Source organism: Rattus rattus, chromosome 3 (assembly GCF_011064425.1).
Source record: "Rattus rattus isolate New Zealand chromosome 3, Rrattus_CSIRO_v1, whole genome shotgun sequence".
NCBI lineage: Eukaryota > Metazoa > Chordata > Mammalia > Rodentia > Muridae > Rattus > Rattus rattus.
The window spans coordinates 204,387,976-204,400,736 of NC_046156.1; the positions used below are offsets into that span (position 1 = coordinate 204,387,976).

At 45.3% G+C, this 12,761-nt stretch overlaps 1 protein-coding gene across 3 annotated transcripts in view; it reads left to right on the forward strand.

Moving 5' to 3' along the window:
* Ckmt2 (creatine kinase, mitochondrial 2) overlaps positions 1-7,892 on the forward strand; it is a 28,720-nt gene extending 20,828 nt beyond the window's left edge. Inside the window, exons 6-10 of one of the 3 annotated variants that reach the window (XM_032896892.1) lie at positions 414-499; positions 1,745-1,868; positions 2,734-2,868; positions 4,614-4,739; positions 7,633-7,892. In XM_032896892.1, the coding sequence (XP_032752783.1) occupies positions 414-499; positions 1,745-1,868; positions 2,734-2,868; positions 4,614-4,739; positions 7,633-7,752 (591 nt within the window). In that variant the 3' untranslated portion in view covers positions 7,753-7,892. The remainder of the gene's footprint in view (positions 1-413; positions 500-1,744; positions 1,869-2,733; positions 2,869-4,613; positions 4,740-7,632) is intronic. The other 2 variants (XM_032896894.1, XM_032896893.1) reach the window with 2 other exon arrangements.
* The last annotated feature ends 4,869 nt before the right edge of the window (positions 7,893-12,761 follow it).

Sequence of the window (12,761 nt, forward strand, 5' to 3'; positions counted from 1 at the left end):
TCGCAGGGCGGCTATCTAGTTGGCGCTCCTCTATCTTCACTGTGTAGACTCTGCCACCCTCCCGCCTGCCACTACCGAGCAAGCCTGTATCTGTCTTAAGCAGCCCTCTGGCTTTCGGTTTATGGACGAACTTCCCTCTGGACAGTGGCTTTCTCCAACTAACCTCTCCTGTCTCCAGGGGCTCCCGCTTGTTAGAGATTCTGTCTAGAATAACCTCTACTTGATATCTCCTCTCGGTGTGAGCTCTGGACATTGGTGTTTTTGTTTTTAAAAGCTCCCAAGGTGCTGCAGCTCACAATGAAACCTGGGACTCACTGCCAGGGGCCTCTTCATCTGTAAGTTGAAACTTGATCGCCTGGCCCATACCTAGGTTCACAGGCTCATCTCTCTGCTTTGTCCCTTCTGGCCCACAGGACCACTTTCTGTTTGATAAGCCAGTGTCCCCTTTACTAACATGCGCTGGGATGGCCCGTGACTGGCCTGATGCCAGAGGAATCTGGTATGGTTTTTACATTTTTTCTGTGTGTTGAGGATCTCAGATCACCTGCTTCTTCTAACCTGAGGTTGCTGTGAACTGCAGTTGACAGCATGCCGGGCTTGAGAGAAATGGGGGAAGCCAGGTATAATTGAAAACTGTGTGCGTGTGCATGTGCGTGTGCGTGTGCGTGTGTGTGTGTGTGTGTGTGTGTATCTGTGAGTGTGTTTGAGCATATGTGTATATGTGAGTGTGTTTGCATGTGGGGGGAGTGAGTGTATATGTATTTGTGTGTGAGTGTACGTGAGTGTACGTGTGTATGTGTGGTGTGTGTCAATGTGTATATGGTATATGGGACTGTGCGTATATGTGAGTGTGTTTGAATGTGGGGGGAATGTGTGTGGAGTATATTGTATCTGTGTGTGTGTGCATATGTGTGTTGTGTGAATGTGTGTGTGTGTGGTGTGTGTCAATGTTTAAGTATGGTATATGTAAGAGTGTGTGAGTGTGTGTGTCTGTGTGGTATATGTGTGTATGAGTGTGTATGTGTATGTTGTGAGACTTTTTTAAATTGAGCTGGCTTGCATGAATAATGCATGGGGCAGACTACTCAAAAAAGATACTTCAGATTAGTCAGAGAATCTGTTTGTGAACGTAGGACAATTGAACACAAAATGAAAAATTAATATTGATAATTTAAGACAAACCCTGAATGGAGAAATGGTTGCCTGGTGTGTCCAAATCCTTCCTAACAGTCCTCAGCCTGACTCGGCTCCTGTAGTAGGTTATCCCAACTCTACCTAAAAGGACCTGAGGAGGGAGATTCACAAGAAGGCAGACAACCAGGGTTTATGTAGCAAACAGCTGTGAACTCTTGGGGTGCAGGTAGAGCTGCCAATCATGCTTTTCAAGAACCACAAGCTTTGGCTGAGTTTCTTAACTGTCAAAACAGCCCCTGCCCTGCCCTGGTATCAGGACTAAATGCTATGCTAGGTGAACTTTTGCCTCTGGTTTGAGGAACGAAGGGAAGGATTGTATTCTTGTGGGCGTAAAAACACTCTCGGCATGGTTAATGGCTGGGTTCAGTCTTATTCCCCATCCTGCGAGGAATTACTCTGTGTTACTTGCTCAGGCACAATTAAGAGATAAGGGCCATCCAGGGAATGGGGGAGGTGAAAGGAAGCAATCAGGCTACAGAGGTAATGAGACTTTCCATGTGTTGAGATAAACGCAAATTAGCAGTCAGCACCACATTTCTGTCTTCGTTAGGCATAATTATGACAAGACATTTCTCATCTGGATAAATGAAGAAGACCACACCAGGGTGATTTCAATGGAGAAGGGAGGCAATATGAAACGCGTATTTGAGCGATTCTGTCGTGGACTAAAGGAAGTAAGATTCCATCAGGGGCTTCTAGATAATTATCAGAATAAAACCCCTCTAGTTTCGATATCTGTGCATGTATTTTACATTTTTTATTATTTTATTTTACTTGTATGAGTGTTTTGCCAGCAGTAATGCCTGTGTACCACATGCATGCAGTACCCTTGGTGGCCAGAAGAGGGTGTCTTCGGATCCCCTGGAACTGTAGCAGCAGATGGTTGTGAGCTACCATAAGAGTGTTGGGATCTAAATGAGAAACTCTGGAAGAGCTACCAAGGCTCTTCGGGAAGGGCCATCTCTTTAGCCTTGCTATTTTCCATTTTAAAAAAGATACCTTGGTAATTTCCAAAGTGGGACTACTTCTCCTAAGAATCAAATCTTCAGAGTAGAATTTCCCAAAAGGGGTAGCTTTTCTCTCTGGGGTTGGGGGGGGGGGGGTGGGGATCTGCGGTTTACTGGCTATTTCCTCTGTGTATTCTAAATGTGATATAAGGACAGAAGGAGCAGATGGGGTGAGTGAAATGGGATAGGTAGAATGGTATGGGGCTTGGATGATACACAACAGAATAGATTCTCACAGGTTTATCTGCAGAGAATTCCTATGCTCTCCTACAGTCTTTGTATAAGAAACGGTATCGACGGACATTTATTGAGAGCTTAAACTCTTCTAGGGACTATGTTAAATGTTTTTACATGGCCACATTTAGGAGGAACCACATTTATACTCTAATAGAAGAATTACCAAGTACAAGTCCCATGTCCACCACAGTTTCATTCACGTGCTGTACTGGTCTCTCTGCCTGGTGTTTGGGATGACCCGAAGGAGCAGATATTTGAGAAGTCTGTCGTTTGCTCATTGTTACTCCGTCTGTAGGTGGAACGACTAATCCAAGAACGAGGCTGGGAGTTCATGTGGAATGAACGTCTAGGATACATTTTGACTTGCCCCTCGAACCTCGGAACTGGATTGCGAGCTGGTGTCCACGTTAGGATCCCAAAGCTCAGCAAGGTAACGGCGTGTGACCAGGGGCTTTGTTGAGTCCCTTCAGGATCAGCTCAGATGTGACTTCTTTGCAGGAGAAAACATCAGTGTTCATTCCTTAACCCTGAGCTTTGGCACCTTCGCCAAAACAACGATGGAAGGGGCGGAGTCTGGCTTAAAGTCATTTGCATTAGTTAGCATAAAAGGATCCGGCCCAGGACTAGGGGATGGTGCTTCAAAGCTAACACTTTTGAGTCTCCATCACTTAACAAATCAGGATAGGTGTGGGGCTGCTCCGTTCTCTGGGTTCCTGTCACCTTGTTTTTACATCTGACCATGCATGAGAAGACCATGGCCTGGAGGGAGAACTTAGACAGCACAGGTTGTTATGCCATATTTGTGCGATTTGTTTTTGGGTTTTTTTTTTTGTTCTGTTTTGTTTTTCATTTCTTATTCATATTTCGTGCAGTCTGAGGGGAGCATGTGGTACACAGAGGAAGCCATTGGACAATTTCCGGGTTCTAAGGATTCAAGTCCGGCCATCCTGCTTAGCAGCTCCTTTACTCAGTGAGGCTGCCAGTAGGGGGCGTTGTGTGTGGGGACGCTTAGGGCATTTTCCTCATTTCCAGTCAATGTCCCCTCACATTCTAGACTGTGAGAAAAGGAGAGAGCATGTGGGCGTGTCCACGGGTGTAAGAAGGGAAGTGGTACACTTCACTTCTGCTCATTCTGGTGGCAAGAGCTTAGCTAGCAAGGGCTGCACCTTCAGCTCCAGTGCTAGGGAGAAAGGTAAAGTAGTCCTGATGGGTAGCTAGTCATTTCTGTCACAGCACACAAAATAAGTCAACGAAGCTTAAACAATTTTAGAAATGTGCAGCCTATCAAGAAGAAGGTATGCATTTTTTTTTTGTTATTCGAAATTCCAATGTTAAGAAAATGATTTGAAGTGATTTCACTCCGTGATTTTAATTATAACAAGAAGCTGGATAAATAGCAAATATACAAAAGCTGGCATCTGTATGCAAATAAATGTGTGTATTTTTATGAAGATAAACTGGGAGTCAGACGCTGACAAGTTCAACTGTAACTCTGCTGACTGACTCTGGGCACGCTATCTCTCCTGGAGCTGTTTGCTCCATCCACTGCAGTTCAGGGGTTAATATAGATAGCTTCAATTGTCCCCTATGAGTCTATATGTTAGAAACATAATCACCAAATTCATATACCAATGGCATGTGTGACCTCAGGAGGTAATTAGGATTTCTGAGGTCTTAGCATTAGTGTTTACGAGAACACACATATTCTAACTCACTGTGTGTGTGAGACCTCTGCCACATCATGATTCAACAACAAGGTTACCCTCGCCGGATACCAAACAGGTACCAGCGTCATGTCCTTGGACTTGCCACCCTACCTGTGAGCCATTATTTATAAGGGACCCAGTGTCAGGTACTTTTTTTTCCTTTCAAGACAATATGTGGCTTTAGCTGGCCCAGAACTCCTTGTGCAGACCAGGCTGGCCTCAGTATCACAGAGACCCACCTGCCCCTGCCTCTGGAATACTGAGATTAAAGGCACGCCCTATCATCCCCTGGTTAAGGTACTTTTCTTTTTATAGCACCAGAAAGTGGACTTTGATGGGGTGAAAGTGTCCACTTCATTAGATGCTGGAAGACTTTAAGCCCAGTGCCCAAGTGCGTTGTAAACACGTTATCAATGGTTACTGTCCCTTTTAGCACATTCAATGACTTCAACAATGTCCCTTCTCCTAGGATCCACGCTTTTCTAAGATCTTGGAGAACCTGCGGCTCCAGAAGCGTGGCACAGGAGGCGTGGACACTGCAGCAGTGGCCGACGTGTACGACATTTCCAACATAGATCGGATCGGTAGATCAGAGGTAAAGTCTCTCTCACCCGGAGAGATACGTACTAATGAGGTCAGCCTGACAGCGAGAGGACACGGAGAAGCAGCCTCAGCAGCCTGACTACACTCACCCACTCCCATTTTCCCCAGAGCCAGACTTAACTATTCATTCTAGTGTTTCTCTTGCATGGAAAATAATGCAAGAGAGAAACACAGTCCCTTCTGAGCACTTGTAGGGAAGTCAGGGAACCAGCAGGACTGTCGCTGTAGAGCAGCCCCCTGAGAGCTGTGTCAGCCATCTGCAGCAACGGCAGCTCCCTGATGCGCACGGACAGCAGTAGTTTATCCCGGTGGACTCAGAGAACAGGCGTGCGGCCGCTCTCAGAGTGGGACAGTGTGAAAACCTCTCTCGACTCTGAAATTCCCTTGCCGAAGATCCTTAACAGTTCCCAAGGCTTCAGTGTAGCTTATAAGGTCAAGGGACTTCTGTGATACAAAGGAACAGTAGTTTCATTGATACGTGGGAGCCACCGGCGAGACGAGTCAGGAGAACGCGTTGGGAGCGTGCGGCTGCGTACTGAGTACTCATTGATAGTTACCACAGGGAGTTACTTCAACCCAGGACACAGCCTCAGGTCACGAGACTAAGTTTGAAGGGCCACTGTATACAGTTGTCCTCTCAATTTACAAAGTAGCTGTCAAACAGAACTTAGTGTTTTACTGTAAATTTCTAGGGGATTTTATAAAAGCTAGTAAGTCTAAAAATATTTTAAAAGCTTATATTTTATCCAGCAGCCCTCATTACCATTTTAAATATTATCTTAAGTTTCTTCGTACTCTTTTTAATAATTGTTTGGAAAACTTTAAGAGATATTATAACACACATTTGTATTATAGTGTGTTCTACAATTCATGAATACTTTAGCCTAACAGTAAATATTATTAAATAACATGACTGGGGATAGAGAAATACCTTTTCAAAAAATTTTGTGTCATTTTCAAAATAAACAAACAAAAATTCAAAGCAAAACAAGGAAAAAAATACTTTGGTATCCAAAAGCATGGTTTTCGGGTTGGGGATTTAGCTCAGTGGTAGAGCGCTTGCCTAGCAAGTTCGAGGCCCTGGGTTCGGTCCCCAGCTCCGAAAAAAAAGAGAAAAAAAAAAAAAGCATGGTTTTCGGTGATTATATGGCAAAGACATTCCATTATATGCTTAACATTTTCTGATTGGCATTTTAACCTACTTTCTGTATAACTTGAATCAGGGCTCTAGACAGAATATAATCTTATGAAAGGACTCAGGAAAGCTAAATATGACCAAGTTCCTTCCTGTAAGGTTAAAACAGAGCCCCACCAGAAGGAAATAAGGGCCCACCTCACCATACGCCGTCCAACACAGGACAGGTCCAGTGGAGAAGGGACCATGGGCTCATCTAGACGTAACTGGCTTTCCAGCCCAACCTTCCCTCAAGGCCCTAGTTTCCTTCTGAGTGAAGAGCAAGTGAACGGGAACTGAGCTCCATCCGATGTGAGGCCTGTTCCACCCACTGTGTAAATAAGGGTGTCTGTCTCATGAGCACATTCAGTGCTCAGAGGGTTGAGAAGCTGGTCAGAATCTGTATCTGAAGACCACACACGGATGTCATCATGCCGTCTTCTGTACAAGAGGCTGATGAAGGAAAGTACACGGAGTAATTACTAGTCAGAGTAATCGCTGCTCTCACAGCAGACCCAAGCTTAGCTCCCAGTACCTACACGGTGGTGCAAACTTCTGTAAGAATCTCATGTCCTTTGGCTTCTGTGGGCACTCGAATGGATGCAGTATACATAAACTCTTATCAGGCATGCACATATACACATGTTAAGTAAAACAATAATAAATAAGTCTCAAAAAAATGTGTGTAGCCAGGAGAGATAGCTAAGCAGATAAAGGTGTTTGCCACACAAGCCCGATGACCCAGGCTCAACTTTAGAACACATAGTAAAACGACAAAACTAACTGCCCACATTGTCCTCTGATGTCACATGTATACCTGTGTGCGCTCTCTCTCTCTCTCTCTCTCTCTCTCTCTCTCTCTCTCTCTCTCTCTCTCAAGCTTTCCTTAGTGTGTGAAGAGCAAGTGAACAGGAACTGAGCTCCCGTTCACACACACACACACACACACACACACACACACACACACTCACCACACACACTCCCACACCTCCACACCCCCTCACACTCACACACACACACTCACACACACACACACACACACACACACACACACACACACACACACACACACACACACACACACACACACACACACACACACACACACACACACACACACACACACACACACACACACACACACACACACACACACACACACACACACACACACACCCACACACACACACACACACACACACACACACACACACACACACACACACCCACACACACACACACACACACACACACACACACACACACACACACACACACACACACACACACACACACACACACACACACACACACACACACTCTCACACACATACACACACACACTCACACAAACACTCAATATTTTTTGAGGAAAGGAAAATTGCAAGTGAGGAAAACTAATGATTTTCAAGTATAAAAAAGTTCTCACAGCAACCCCACCCTAAGGAAAGCTTGAGAGAAATCCTCATGCTATCCCTCCACTTGCACACCTGACCCCAGCCTCGGGACGCCTCCCCTCACACAGATGCCCCCATTACAGTAAAGTTCTGCTGAGCAGACGGTTCACACGTACACCAACACTGCTCTGTCCACAGGGCTCCTCAGGAGCTTCCACTCGAGCTAATGCCTCCTCCCTCTCTCCATTATGTCTCCTCCTTGTGACTCTCTCTCTCCCCTCCCTCCCCCTCCCCTCCCTCCCCCTCCCCCCCAGGTTGAGCTTGTTCAGATTGTTATTGACGGAGTCAACTACCTGGTGGATTGTGAAAAGAAGCTGGAGAGAGGCCAGGACATCAAGGTGCCGCCTCCCCTGCCTCAGTTTGGCAGGAAGTGAATGTAGCCTGCCAAGGTTCTGGGTGATGTGTCTGCTGGTATGACAGACACAGGAAGTCTCTGCTCTGAGAGTTTTTGTAGACTTGAAAACATGTAAAATTGTAGGTCCTGCTATTTTACAATAAAACTCTCCTTAATATCCTTGGGTCATGTCTCTGATTTTTAATAATACTGAGAAGGTCCATATGCCAGTTACAGGCAGCGAGAAGGAAAGGTCTCAGGGCTTCATCTGGATAAACAGTCAACCGTCTAGATGGTAACTGTGAGCGGCCCCATACCAATGCCTTGTGGACATCACTGGAGATGAAGAGCAGATACAATAATTAATTGTTCAGAAGTCTGGGCAGGGGGAAACTTGTTGAAAAGGGGAGTTCACTTAAGGACAAGCAGAGGCCGTGTGTTGGTTTGTGCCTGCTGCTGCAAGTCGGCCCTGTCACCTGTGTCTGCTACAAACTCAAGCAAGGCGATCCATAGAAAAGCTTTGTGACTACAGAAGGTAGTGGCAAGTGCTCTGGTTTCAGCTGCAGGCGGGGAAACAGGCTAACACGGAGGGCGCCTAGAGCCTAAGTCTGTGACGAATATTTAGCTTTACCCGGTGGTGCTGGGTTCGAGCAAGGGATCTGTCCATCACAGACCATGTTGAACTGACTGCTCCAGAGTCTGCAAATTGGATTCCCAGACCAGACTGCTTTCTCCTCCTCCTTCCCTGCTGCAGGACCTGCAACCTGAAGGAGGATGAAGGAGGTGGGAGCTGTCAATCACATAGCAACTATGAGGCATAACAATGATGAGACAAATGTTAGCTTGAACCACAGGACCGGGTTGCATTTTATATTACGTCACCATTGCGTTACAGCGCTGTCAGATAATCTGTCTCCACGTATGTTCCTTGAGTCCAAGTGCAGAAACAAGTGAGTAGTCCTGGTGCGAGTAGGCATGACTCTAATTTTGGAGTGAGGAATTTTAATGTGGTAGGAATTCTGAAAGCAAACCGCAACGATAAAGTTTGAGACACCGTGCTAAGTATGCTGAATGAGATGTGGCAGGCAGTTGGTTTAACTGACAGGTGAAGCATGAGGAGGGAGCCCAACTTCAGGTGACAGCTGATATTCTCTGGGTACAAAAGCAGGGAGCCGTGGGTTACCGTGCAGACATGGCCAAATCCAAGAACCACAGCACACACAACCAGTCCCGCAAGTGGCACAGAAATGATATCAAGGAGCCCTGGTCACAAGATTACAAATCTCTTAAGGGAGTTGACCCCAAGTTTCCGAGGAGCACAAGAAAGGCCTGAAGAAGATGCAGGCCAACAACGCAAGGCAGTGAATGAGAGCACGCGCAGAGGCCATCAAGGCCCTTGTGAAGCCCCAGGCCATCAAGCCCAAGATGCCAAAGGGCTCCAGCCGCAAAATCAGCTGTCTGGCTTTCATCGCTCACCCCAAGCTCACAGGAAGCTGATTTGAAGCTACATGGCCAAGGGTCGTAGGCTCTGCCAACCAAAGCCCGAGGTTCAAACCAAGGCAGAGGCCAAAGCTCCAGCTAAGGCCCAGGCTTCAGCTCCAGCTCAGGCTCCCAAGGGTGCCCAGGCCCCTGTGAAGGCACCATAGAAAAGGCTCCTGCCAGTGTGAAGACAGACGGACGGCTGTGACACACCTACATACACACTATGTGCAGATGACCAGTGTCCTTTGATGCTTTTACAAATAAACTTGAGGCAAGAAAAAAAAAAGAAAGAAAGTAAAGATTAGTGGTTGGGTCTCATTAGCTGCACACCCATGTTGCGGGGAACGAGTGCTGACCTCTCCACTCAGAACAGTGAATAGTTTGATCTCCAGTTTCTTCTGTAATTAATAAGAGGAGTTATAGCTATAGCTACTTCATTAGGTCTTTAAGGAGATTAAAAAGACTAGCATTTGAAAATTTTACTCAGAAGTACTCAATTCATCACTTACATATTTGCTAAATAAATATAAAAAGTAAAAATTATTATTATTACCTCTGAATACCCCCTTATCATCAGCAATGGTGGTCCCTCTTCTAAAAGCTTTTGTGAGCTACATTATAAAGGAAGGCAAAATCATATAGCTAAAGTGATATAAGCAGGAAGGATCTAAAGAGATTTGGTACATATGCCAACGTTTCCCTTCTCAAAAAAAAAAAAAGAGAGAGAGAGAGAGAGAAAGAAAAAGAAAAAGCCCAAACAGTACATGTTGAGTGTGCTTGTGGATGGAGAAAGAAACCAAGCCTTTAATCTGTCATCTCACGAGACAGCCCCAGCAAGAGCAGAACCAGACAACACTCTCCCTTTTCATCGCTCCATGGTATATATAATTCATTTGTGGGCCACAGTGACATTTGCATTAAATGCTCATTTGCTTTCAGACCTTTAGAGCTAATCTTGACGTCACCTGGCACACACATCTTCAGTTATGTGGCTGCTTGTCAGTGTGTTACGAGGAGTGAGTTCATGTGTGACCTTCCATTCTGAAGGAATCAGTAAAGCCAGGTTTACCAGATATCCCTGAACATTTGGTCTATAACTTACCCTTTTTTAAAGTTTTTCCTACTTTTCTGATACATATCTCTGACATCTTTAGACAACGTATTGATTACACAATCATACAAATACTACATACGAGAATATCCACTCCTCCCAAAAGTTGCCAAGCATTTAGAGACAGGATTCTGTTTACAAAGTTTTGATAAGCTAAAGCTTTGCTACAAGGAACAAGCACATTGGCAGTGTCTGTTATGGTGGATGTTATAAGAGATGCTGTATGGGAAAAATGAGGTAGAAGGACTTGTACTGGAAGCCATGACTTCCAGCTATGTAATCACATTACACAACTGCTTTTTAATCACACCAAGATCCTATGCTGTCAGTATCCACGTAGAGGTTCAGAACCACGGGGCTTGAGACAGGGTTCCTCTGAGTAGCCCTGGCTGTCCTGGAACTCTGTAGAGCAGGTTGGCCTCAAACTCAGAAATCTGCCTGACTCTCCCTCTGGAGTTTCCGGATCAAAGGCGTGTGCCTCCACCGCTGAGCTTCTTGGAGATTTTTAAAAGCGTGCTGTCCCCAGCGTCTGACCAGGAAGCAGCTATCACCTGAAATCACATCTGCACTCTTTTGTGGGGAGGGAAATGTGATCCCCTCTCCTGAGCTGATGCAGCCCACCCTAAGCAGGCCGTTCTTCATGCAGATTAAACACCACAGAACCTAGGTGTGTTTTAAAGGCAGCCACAAGAACTTGATTTGAGAGAGATAACCAAAAGACAAGTGGAAGCTCTTTGAGTGTGAGAATAAGAGTGAGGTAACCCAATCACAATGGTATGCACTCACTGATAAGTGGACATTAGCCCAAAAGCTTGAATTACCCAAGATACAATCCATAGACCACATGAAGCTCAAGAAGAAGGATGACCAAAGTGTGGGTTCTTCAATCCTTCTTAGAAGGGGAAACCAAAATATTCATAGGAGGAAATATGGAGACAAAGTTTGGAGCAGACACTGACAGAATATGGCCATTCAGAACCTGCCCCACCTGGTGATCCAGCCCATATACATACAGTCATCAAACCCAGACAATATTGCTGATTTCAAGTGCATGCTGACAGAATCCTGATATAGCGGTCTCCTAAGAGGCTCTGCCACAGCATGACAAACACAGAGCAACCATCCATGGAACTGAGAATGGGGTCCCCATTGGAGGAGTTAGAGAAAGGATTGAAGGAGCTGAAGGGGCTTGCAACCCCATAAAAACAACAATACCAACCAACCAGAGCTCCCAGGGACTAAACCATCATCCAAAGAGTTCACATGGACAGACCCATGGCTCCAGCTGCATATGTAGCAGAGGGTGGCCTTGTTGGGCACCAATGGGAGGAGAAGCCCTTGATCCTACAAAGGCTGGACTCCCCAGTGTAGGGGAGTGTCAGGACGGGGAGGCTGGAAGGGGTGGGTAGATGGGTGGGGGAACACCCTCTTAGAAGAAGGGAGAGGGGAATGGGGTAGGGAGGTTATGGATGGAAACCAGGAAAGGGAATAACATTTGAAATGTAAATAAATAAAAAATATCCAATAAAAAATAAAACAAAATAAAAAGAGTTTAGTCCAGCCAATATGAGGAGGAAAAGAAAGCTGAGCAGCCTCAAATCGGTGCTTCCCAAATTGCTGCCAGGGGGGGTCTATGTTTTACTGCAAACAACAAAGAAGGTTGCAGCACATCGGTTGCTATAATTACAGCAGCTGGTACAGGTCACTGATTGGCACTTGGTCTCTTGTACCTGCCTACTAGTACATTTTTGATATATGCCCAAAGACAATTTTTTTAAACTTAATTTTGTCTTAAATGCAGAATCTTTACTAGGATAAATGCAGAAAGCAGTAACTACAATTTCTGCTTTTTAAAATTTATAGCCTATGGGAAGAAACATTTTACATTAGGACCCCCTACACACATACATGAATTTGTAAGTAAAGGTTTTGTCAATGAGACTCACCCTAACATCCGAGGTGTGTTCCGATGATTTTCTAGGCAATATAGTTTCATTCTTTTCCAGTTTTGAAGATGTCTCAGTCTGCAGTGCCCAGAGGTGAAGAATACACTTAGTATTCATGTAAGACTCTGTGTTCAATACCCGGTGCCTCCCTCCAATAAAAATTCTAAATGTAATCTAGTATTGATTTGGAATATATTAAGGAGATGGGAGTCTTGCTTGGAAAGCATAAACCTAATTACTTGGCTCGATAAACATAACATTCTCTGTTTCTCTTTCTTTTCTTTAACTCTTTAAGGGTATCCTTCCTCTGCTTTTTGATCTCCACGCTTTGTGATGAAAACTCTACAGTTGGGCACAAAGTTAGTCCTTTGTGTGTGTGATGTGTTATCCCCCCACCCCCACCCCCAGAGCTTACAAGACGTTTTAGCAATGGACCTCTGATGTGACTCCCTAGCAGGGAGAAAGGTGGGCCCAGGGGTTCAAGTCTGAGAGAAAACTGCAGCAGAGAAA